The following is an 11,460-nucleotide window of genomic DNA, read 5'->3' on the forward strand; positions in this document are numbered from 1 at the left end:
GAGCTCTCCCTGTCCAACCTTTCTTCTGTGTGGTCCAGACTCATCTTGTGAATGACAGTGGGATAAGTAAGACTTCACTTGTGCCCACCCTTTATGACTGCTTGTGATGCCTGCGATAAGTCCCAAACCCTTCTAGAAATTACAAATCCTAAATAATGAAATAACTGTCAGAGACAGGAATCAAACCGCTGACCTGAATATCACAACAAATGGCAGTAGCTGCTACACCATGGCACACAACATACTGTATGTGATGGTATTAATTAGTTACGGAGTAACTTGGCACTTGGTGAATTTGAGTTTGGAACCAGTTCTGATGCATTTCCACAGAATCAGACTTGTAATTGTGGCCACAGCAACTAATAATTCAGTACTTAACTGTAGCAGGTTGTGGTTTTAATTTGTACTGACTGAATAAACTGGTGTTTATGATTTGCAATATGCCACCTAAAGTGATATCATTCACAATCCAATATTTACAAATGGCTCTGAACACTATGGGACTTAACAGCTGAGGTCATCAGTCAATTTTACATAATTTTAAATTATAGCTTAGATAATTGCATATAACCATCTTCAGTTGTATACTGGGGCAGTTTATGGTCACCTCTTTACTGTCAGTGAGGTGCAGTTAAACACAGTGACCATAACTTCTCCACTGACCTCTCGGCAAGTTTTCAAGCGTAAAATTTCATGATGCAAGATGTGACAGCAGTATCAAAACTCGACAACAAGCAACTAGATGAATCAACAATAGCATTTTTATGGACATCTCAAACAAGATCTGTTAATTACACAAAAAATATTTGTTGCTCGTGAAATAGTTGACAAGAAGAAAGTGAAATTTATATGTAATGGATTTATTTCTCAAGTAACACAAATAACTATTATTGTTGCACACTACAAAATATCATTGGCCTGCAATGCCAAGAACACCCTATTTCAGTAACATTCATATAGATGGTGACATAGTAAAAGAAAAAGCTGTCAAATGATTGAAAAAGAAACAAAAAAGATTTAGTTTTTAATGAATAGCACATCTATAAATTCGAACTACCCTACTCATGATCAAATTATCAAAAACTGTATTAGATTATAGGTGCTTTGAAATTTCAGAACTTTTGACATCACATCTCACTCTCTTTGTAGCTTATTCTATGTAACTCTGTACATACATAACAGAGGCAACTAAAGTCTCACGTCTTCACAATAAAGAAGGCAGTTATGATGCAGCTCATACTACTACTACTACTACTACTACTACTACACATTGCTTCAGATTACATCGCCTTCACAAAAATAAAAGGTAGACATTTTGTTTGTCATCAGTCAAAGAGTTTTACATAATAAAATTAAACTCCATAAAATGAAGATTACTGTATCTAACATGCCAAGTTCAGGAGATTTTTAGAAATCTGTTTTTATTTCTCAATATATTTATTCAGGCTTCGTAGTCTTAGTATATGAATGATAATCTGACACCACTCAGTTTTTACAAAATCCAACTCAACATTTTACCACAAAGAAGCATCACATATCATGTCTCGTTTCCACAGCACAAATAATTACGAAAATTGCCATTTGAAAAGGAGGGAACAATGAAATGCAACAGGTTTACCCATCTAGTATATCTCACAGCCAAGTCCAAAAGTAAATATTTTGTATACTTATGTAAAGTTCATTTTATATTGAACGACTGTCATCTTAGACAGCAGAACTAATGAACTAAAATCGTGGACATTAAATACTACAAGAAATAGTATTTTAATCACTACAGCCCTGAGTTATGTTTTGTGTGAAATGCGAGACCTTTTTCTCTAAATCTAGTCTAAATTCAGTCACACTGAAGAAAAATTTCCAAGCTTGCTCATAAGAACAAAGCACCTATGTCTAGATTTCAGGCAGGATCCCCATTTAATTCGATACTGAGGTGCTATCCCAACACAGTTGGAATGCCTCTGCAATGCTGTTCAAGTTTGGGGGAATACCAAGAGGACTAAGGTGTCCAAGAGAATTTGGACTTGGAGGGAGGCATGCTAGATTAGTCTGTGCAGTTGTGCAAAGCCACTGTGCCGTAGTGGTTGATGCATCTGCCTAGTGAGTGGGGGACGTGGGTTCAAATCCCGACCTGGGTACAAAATTTCATTTGTCACTTCATTCTGCATATAAACATAATAAAAACATGATGGAAAAAGTAACTAATTCTAGGGTCACCTTATGTGTGTATTTCCTTGGTTTGACACAATAATTTTGTGTGTGTTTGAATTCACACTATGGCAACTTATTTGCTGTTGTGATTAAAGTGTCACTCGTTAACTTCATTATTAAAAATTCCACAGCACCTCCTTTGTTCCTTCAAACAATTGTATTTAAAAACACACTATCATATTGTATATTAAATCATTCACATATATGGCTCAAAAAAACATACCACACATAGAGTTAACTCTGCATCTTAAACTTTTCCCCTTCCCAGAACACCACTGATACCACTGGAAAGTTAACCTTTTACTTTGGCACCAACACTTGCAGTTACCCATTATCTATTTGTACACTGTATTCAGAAGTGCAGAGTAATTGTGAAATATAAATTCTAGACTCAGCTAGCACTCTTCTACTTTTCTGTTTGCCATTTCTGATACTGACTTTGGACGATTACGAAAACAATACATCACTAAAAAATGAAATTTGTGTGTGCAACTATGACACAGATTAAATGTACAGTTTTTGTTATGAAATCTGCCCACCACAGAGACAAAGTCCAAATCGTTCATTTTAGTTGCTGATAAAACTGACTGCCCCTCAAAATTTTAAGTCTAGTCTTCTGCACAATCTAGCAACACTGTAGGAAACGCAAGTCTCTAAAGGAAATGTTGTTACCTGCTCATGCTGTTGCAGTGTTGTACCTGCTCATGGTCTAGTGATAAAGGTCACACAATGTAAATGCAAAGTCTCAGGATTCAGTCCACTCTTTTCTTTATTTTATAAACTGCATTTTTTCTGTCTGTTAAAAGTATGTCTGATGGAAACCCGAAGATAAATTGCTTCACCTGCGTCAAGATCAAAATAGTTTATGCTCGAATTTTTCTTCACCATACAACCATCATGAGCTACATGTCATCTGATGCAGGCTAGCATCCACTTAGGTGATTGCACCAAATCATGCCTTTGGGATGTTTCTGCTCTTGCATTGGCAAGCCAAAAATTGTTTATTATTGCAATTTGATTTTATACATGAAATAACTTTGATTGAGCAAGTTAACGCCATGCAGGTTGCTGTGAGTGAATTACTCTATTTTCATTTTTGAAGTCCTAGTATTTCTCTTGCAGATATGTATTAGATTTTTCATACTTCAAGCTCATGAATCTTGTTTAATCATTATAAAGTAGTCACAAGAAGAGAAAGCCTAACATCTGCAATATATTGTTAGCATTGGGATTAATGGTGGTTAAAGTAGCTTGAAATATTTGTATCTTATGTGGGGAGAGTGCTCTTGGATAAATTTAGTCAGAAAAGACTTTGCATGTTTCAAAAAAGGTCATTCTGGCATGAATGATTTCCACATTCAGCTAGTCTTGATAGCTGGCATACATGATGAACTAAGACTGTTTACCCTTCATGCAACATTTGCATTCACTAGCAACAAAAATCAAAGGGTCCTGTTACTGCATTTTGGCTTGAACATCATTAGTTCATTTATTGAGCATTCCTACAAAATATTGTCACTGGTGACAAGTTATAATGTCTTTGTGTCAACTTAAGAAGAGCCAGTAGGTTTCTACAGCTATTGGATTGCTAAATTATCTGAGCACTGTCACATTGTTTTAGGCAATGTTAGAGAATAGATTGCTGATAGTTAATTTAAATCTTCTGCTTACTGCTGTGTTCAATAAACTAATGGAAAAACACTATTAAAATATACACTCCACAAATACAAGTAAATTACAACTTACCACAGTAACCTTACCATAAAAGTATATTTTTAATAAAAGGAAGTGCATGCAATACAAGTGTGTCCAAATCAACATGAATTAGTATGATATTACGCCTTCTGGTATTCAAAACAATCTGTGTTAAATGCTGTCCTGTGTCATGCTCAAGTAGTGGGGGAAATGTAGTAGCAGTTGCTGTAGATGCATAAAGAAATTCATAAATTATTCAGCTCCACTATTTCATACATAATATTGTGCACACCCAAAAACCGAAAATTATGTTGGCTGAAGCAGAAAACAGTATTAACAAATGTGCAGTATTATAAGTTTTTTTGCCCTTACACAACGAGGTACAGAAAGTAGGGAGAAGACTTACAATTGTGAAGTTTTCTTAAGATTACCTTACCAACTTTCGATTTGGCTGTTTGTAGCTCTACCACAGAATAGGTAAAAAGCTGGCCTCTGAAGGAATTGGAACCAAGCACCAAACACAGCCTTTACTTAACAGCATGACCCACTTACCTCAGAGCCAGCAAACAGCTTTAGTAACTAAATCTCTCTTATTGCCTCACTGGTGGCTAAGACATATAAATCGTAAAGTAAAAGATGAAGTTAGCTGCAAATTCCATATCAAACTACACTCAGTATCAAAAACTGATAACCCTGAGTCACACTGTTGAAAATCAATGATGTTATTCATTGAAAACGACAAGGAAATATCAAGTGAATTTTACTGGATAATTCTGTGCCAAAGAAGTAACTGGATGATCACAAAGTTGCTTGAGATATATTGTGTTGTTGCTGTGTTTCTGTTATGCTCAAAGATTTGGCCACTGGGAGCAAGAACACCAAAAATATGAATCAGCGATCTTCATTTCCATATCTGTAATGAGGTTACGGAATAGAGCACAGTAACTAATAATACTCAGATGGACCAACTGCAAAATAAACACCATGAATCCATAACACTATTACTATAAACTGAAGAGCTCATTCACCAGATGCAATTCACAGAGAAGGCAACACCTCTTTTGATCATTACAAGCTTAGAACACATTTTTACTAAGACTGCTGTCATTGCCACAATCTCAAAACAGAGGAACACGAATCGAATGGAAAAACCATTGATCTGATTGAAAAATGTAAACTCCACAGAGTCTTGGTAACCTATGCACTACATACAGTTCCAAATCAAGAAATGCAAAAGGCCGAGAGTGATGTCAAGAATAACTCATCCTTAAGCAAAACAACTATTCAGTCTATAAATACCAAAAGAACAAAAAGTATCATTTATTTGTAATGTTTGCAATACAATAGCTGCTAATGCCTTTGCAATTAAAGTGAAAAGTGCCTATGTCACAGAGCTTTTATATTAGTACATTAAAAACAGAGATAACCCCGACACACAATAGGTTGACCAAGCTGTTACAGAAATGGGAATAAAATTCACTGGCTAACACTTTTCGTATTCCGGTCCTTGGCAGCCGCTTCTTTAAAATGCAAGCTGTACTCGCTTCTGAGTCCACTCAACCAAGCACTGACTGGGGAAACATTCTACCTGCTGGCAGTATAATTGAACCTGGGAAGCAATGCAAAATCTTTGCATTCTGATTGAATTGGTAAAGAAGTATCCTGTCAAATTAACTTGATATTTTCTTGTCATTACTGCTGAAGGATTTTCACTTAAGGTGTGGCACATCATTATCAATTCATTGTTTTGAGTCGAGGAAGGTCATTCCAAACAGAGACTGCAACTTATCTCATCTCTTACATTGCAATTTATCTGTCCTGGCCATCAATGGAGCATAAAGGAGAGATGAATGCTGAAGCTGTTGGCTAACTCTGAGGTAACAGGATCCTGCTCCACTGGTTCTCAGTAATAATTTTGATGGAAGGCAGCTTTTTACCTATTCTGTGACAGCTACAAAGCAGCCAGACCAAAAGTTGGTACGGAAGTCTTAAGAAAATTTCTGCATCACGTCTCCTCGCTTTTTTCAGCGCCCCACAGTGTAAGGGCAAAACATCTTTCAGTACTGTACCTGTTTTGTTTGACATTGTGGCAATGAATAATTTATGAAGTTTCTTTATGCATCTACACAAACACCCACTATTTCATACTACTTCAGTATGACGCAGACCAATACTTACATTCTGATAATTTTGAAGTCCCAAGTGCGTAATATCTTAGTCTATGCATAAATAAACCTACTGGCTCAAAGTAAAGATATAAAGTCAGGTTTCAAGCTGGCTGCTATAGATAAACCCCTGTGGAGCAGATGGTGGTGCACAATATTCACATTGCCCTTCTTAAGAGACTAATGACATTTGAGCAAAAAGTCACCCCACTGGTTTTTGTTACTTTGCTTTAAAGTATACATTACTGTTACACCTGACTTCTGAATCTTGGTACGGAATGCAAAACTAGCATGAAGGTTTAATTATAGTAATTCATGACATATGACAAGTATCGAGACTTCCTGAATGAGGATAACACTCATGCCAGAATGATCTTTTCTCAAACATGAAAATCCTTTTATAATGTGATTTATCTGATAACACTCACCTACAGACACAATTTAAATGCTTTGAGCTGACTTCACTCTATTAAACTCAAAGCTAACAATATGTTGCTTACACACCTTTAAGTGAACGACTCGGATTGTGGCAGTGGCTACATCTTATTCGAAAGACTGTACATACTTAAAAGGGGGGAGGAGAGGACAATGGGGGGGGGGGTAGGCAGAAAGCACATTAAAAAAGTAAAAAAGTACTGTAATGTGGTTTAAAAATAAAGGAATAAGTGGATGAAACTTGGGACTTTGCAGCTACTGTACAACACTTACCACTATACAACGAGCTGATACAATACTGACAGCTTGTAATGGAAGCAACACTTCTGATAGATGTTTCTGCATTCTGTGTTGTTGCCAGATCATGCAGATGACCAGATGTTGAATTCTAAGGGGCAGCTGCTTCTACTGACACTTTAAGTGAATGACTCGGATTGTGGCAGTGGCTACATCTTATTTGAAAGACCGTACATATTTAACAGGGGGGAGGAGAGGACAATGGGTGGGGGAGTAGGCAGAAAGCACATTAAAAAAGTAAAAAAGTACTGTAAAGAATGTAAACACCTTCTTTGTTAAACAAATAACCAGCCTCACAAAAGGAATTACCTGGGATGCTTCATAATTGTATGACATGTAGTTTGATTCAAAGTCCAGATAACTTTAACTTGTACAGTATATATTATAGTTTATTATTTATTCTACCACATTACAAAAAATGTAAGATTAATTACAACAACAGTTCTCACATTACACCAATATTTGCAGTGCCATTGTGTAGGTACAGATAGATCATTAAATGGTCTATTCATAAAATATTTTGGGTGAAAAGTCAAAAATTCTGAAAAATGTGCTCAAAGATTTAATAAAAATAATGGGAACAACTAACACCATTCACTGTCCCTCCTCACAACACATACACATTTATTTGATATAGATACAATCTTTCTTATACATCAGTTTGTTTCAGAAGCATACAACAGAAATGATGCATTCTAAACTACAAAATATGACAGCAAATCACAATATACCAATTACCATCAGGTAAAAGAAGTGAAATGCCAACAAGCATTTAATGCTACAAATAAAAATTTATTACAAAAACACTGAGTGGCACTTGATTTTTCAAATTTATGCCACATTATTTCATCATTAAACATACTGACAGTTCATCATTGGTTGTACATTTATTTACAGAGTACACAGTGCCTTCAGGCTGAGAAGGATTTGAGATGATGTCTTTGGAAACAAATTTTCTTCCATACATCGTTATTCTCATTAAGCCCTCCACATGAAGAAAGGTGCTGAATTAGAACAAGTGTTTCTACCCATAATCAACAATAAAACATAATTGCAATTTCTCTAACATTTTAACAGATGCAGTGCTTTTCAGATGAGCAATGAGAATAGAGAGTCAGTATCCTGCAGTCCATAAGCCAAACAATTATTAACAATGGCTAATTTCTGGGAAAAGAAAAATGGAATGCTCACAGAATAAGCAGAATACGAGACTGAATGTGACTACCTCTTGTAACCTAAAAGTTGAATCTTGTCCAGAAACAAACATTCTATGCAACCCTCTGCTCATTTAGACAGTGAACACAGTCTCCTGCAGACTGCACAGTATCAAAGAGGAACACTTCACTTCACTGATTCAGAGGATTTGATTGGACTCCTGGAGCGAGATCGTCCAGGGCTCTTTCTCTTTGGAGGCCCAGGCGTATGTGAGCGGGAACGTGAGCGTGACTTCCTCTTGGAGTCTACACCCCAATCACTTAGGTCATATTTACTTAAGTCCCCTTCATCTCCAGATTCTTCTTCTTCATCATCATCTTCTTCTTCCTCCTCCTCCTCTTCCTCTTCATCATCACCTTTTTTGTGTCTGTCTTCCTCCTCTTGAGGACTACGACTGCGTCCTTTATCAGAATCTCTATTGGATCCCCTGCGCTTGCGCTTACGACGTCCAAATTCATCGTAACCATCTGAATCGCTGTCACGCTCTACATACTCAACTACATCACGGTCATTGTAACCGCCTCCAAGACCAGTGCGTTCTTCAGCTTCATCAGCTACACGTGGAGCAGAACACATGTTGCAAGCAGTGCGGCGAGCCCAATTGACATTTCCACATTTGCCACATTGCCAGTCATCAGCACTAAATAGGCCACGACTCTTCTCAGCAGCAGCTCGTCCTATTTCAGGTGCAGCACCCCTCCGTCTCCTGCTGCTGCTTCCTCCCCCTGGTCCACCATCTCTCTCTCTTTCACATCTGTTGCAAGCTGTTCGACGTGCGAAGTTCAAATTGCCACAGCTTGGATCTGGGCACACCCAGTCTCCAGCTCTCACACCATTCATGTCAGCACCTGCAAAATATAGTTTAGAAGCTATAAAATAAATCTAACGTATGTAAGTTTAACCAATAGCACATTTCCCAAATGCCAGGCTTGTCAAAAACTTGACATAATGTAACAGAGAGACCCCACAGGAGAGAGGGAGGGAGTCAATAAGAAGCTTGTCTATTTGTCCACATCGAAATACAGGCAGATTACAACTGCATTGTCCCAACGTGTTAAAGTGATGAACAGTTATTTGTATCAAGTGAACAGCTGTTCACTCTAGTAATCAGTTTAATGTTATGGATTAGTACAGAATGATAGAAAGGAAGAATTTAAGCAAGTTGCTGAATGAAAACCTAGACTTCTCAAAAAACACCGAAGGTAACAACGAACTTAACTTCAACGTCTGATGGATCACCCCATCTGCACTACATGTGAACACTGGGAGAAACTACACAAGTCTGGAATCAAGACTAGGACTTTGGAGAACATTCTGGAGCTCAAATACTGTATGATTTGACCTCTTGCCAGGTAACATCTAGGCAAAGAAGTACCTTCCATCACAAGGATTTGAACCAGAAATCGCTGGGATAGGCTTCTTTGTAGCAGCTTGCATTAGCAACTTTTAACTATCAAGCTGGGTCCTTTTAACATATTGCCATCCATCCAACAGTAACAGTTAGCATACAGATGAAATAAGATGGATGGTAAAGGTCTGTTTTATGAGTTTTTTTGCATCAAATCATACAGGTTTCACATTTAAAGAGATCCAATAGTTGTCACATTAATACACAACCTGTTTATGACCATGATATACTATCCAAAGGACCAGTGATAACTGCTAATGATCTTCATTGGCCACACCAAGAACTTTGCCTTTCTCCAGGAGGTGACACAAAGGTGATGAAGATCTTCATATCTGATGTTAGGTCTACAACTTTGCTTATACTGATTTGCAACAGATGAGAGTAGTGGTCAGTGGTGGTGTAGGTGGTTGGTCTTGTCATACAATAAGCTTAGACATTTGTAAACATAACACTGTCAAAATATTAGTCAATCTGTGATTGCTTTAAAAAGTTGTTCTCAACCGAATATTCAACTTGCGAGCCCAATTCTCATCATTTGTGGGAAGTTTTGACTTTCTGCTTTCCAATGAAAAATCTGCTGTTGAGGCTCATAAAATGCTGGCAAAGACCAATGGTGAAGCACCTATTAGTGATAAAGTGCAGAGATGGTTTCAACAGTTCGGAATACATGATTTTGATGTCTAACACCAGTATGATGCTGGAAGAAAGAAGGTTTTTGAAGCTACTGATGTTGATGGAAACATTCACAGCAGATCATTACTGAAAGCAACTGATGGGTTTGATCAGAGCACTGAAAGGCAAATGGCCACTGTATAGCAACAGACATGAAAATGTGATGTTGCAGCATGACAACACTTGACACCACGTCACAAAACCTATCAAAACACACTTGGAAATATTAAAGAAAATTTTCTGATGGCGAGATCACATTCAAAGCTGTTTTTACTGACCCGTTTCAACAGGTAAGATTGTCATCTTCACATCTTTAAATTTTCTTTTAGTTGTACATCGTGTTCCATTGTGCATTCACTAGTCATGCCATGTTAATACTTCAGTGGAGAGTATATTGCACATTCCATACAGATTTATCAAAAATAAAATTACAGCAGGTTTGCCACAAGTAAAAACACGCAGCAAAACTGCACCTAGCGGAACTTGGTGTGCCTACATATGTAGCACTCCTCTGATGCCTGTCAGTTGTTAAAATTCACAATGTATAGTAAAAGTGCGCATTTATGCCAATGTTTTATATTTACATGGCAAGTGAAACACATTTTGCAATCTTCTCACTCGACATTACTATGTAAGAACTGAAGAATTGTTTATCTACCTTATGCTGGCCCATCATCCATAAAGATCAGTAGACTCCTACAGAAACATACCATCCAACGTATTTCACTTCCTTCAACTAAGGTAAAAAATCTTGTTTGTAATATTAAAGATGATCCAGACTGCGGAAAGGCGGATGTGTATTGCATCCCATATGAATTTCCAATGTCTCAGTTGGAGGCAGACTATCAGGAGTCAAGCAGAGATGCAAGGAACATCAGCTGCACACCCAACTACAACCTTCAAGCAAATCAGCTGTTGCTGAGCACAATATGATGAGGCCAGTATTGTGTTGTAAACATCAAGAGCATAATTAAAGAGTGTATTGAAATAACAGTGTCAGAAAGCCTAATAAACAGGGATGGAGATTTCAATTTAACCAGAGCTTGGGGTCTGCTCTCAAATTAGAAAGATGTTGTTGAGGTAGGAAATGCTGAGAGAATTTGCATTTCACGGAATATCAGTGTAAACTCTGAAAAACAAAATAGCAACAAAGGGCATAGTGGGCATCAGGACTTGAACTAAGCTATAACAACAGTCCATAGTATGGTTGGATTCTAGGGTTCTTAAGCAATCGTGGCAAATGACAAGAGTGGGACGGCAATCAATGCGTAAAGCTATTGTTATTCCTTACTCCACGATCGTTAGTTGGGGGTTGAGCAAAAATTTCCCACAGCTGTGCCTGGTATACTCATACTGGTGTACTGA

General features: G+C 37.4%; 1 protein-coding gene across 1 annotated transcript; it reads right to left on the minus strand.

Annotated features, from left to right (window-relative positions):
• Positions 1 to 7,126: 7,126 nt before the first annotated feature.
• Positions 7,127 to 8,884, minus strand: LOC124595043 (zinc finger Ran-binding domain-containing protein 2-like). The gene has a single exon (XM_047133605.1). The coding sequence runs from the start codon at positions 8,853 to 8,855 to the stop codon at positions 8,142 to 8,144; it is 714 nt and encodes a 237-aa protein (XP_046989561.1). The 5' UTR covers positions 8,856 to 8,884; the 3' UTR covers positions 7,127 to 8,141.
• Between the last annotated feature and the right edge of the window lie 2,576 nt (positions 8,885 to 11,460).

This window comes from Schistocerca americana, chromosome 2 (assembly GCF_021461395.2).
Source record: "Schistocerca americana isolate TAMUIC-IGC-003095 chromosome 2, iqSchAmer2.1, whole genome shotgun sequence".
NCBI lineage: Eukaryota > Metazoa > Arthropoda > Insecta > Orthoptera > Acrididae > Schistocerca > Schistocerca americana.

Excerpts from the sequence above, each read along its gene's own strand:
- LOC124595043 (XM_047133605.1), bottom strand. The coding sequence starts at position 8,855 with ATGAATGGTGTGAGAGCTGGAGACTGGGTGTGCCCAGATCCAAGCTGT.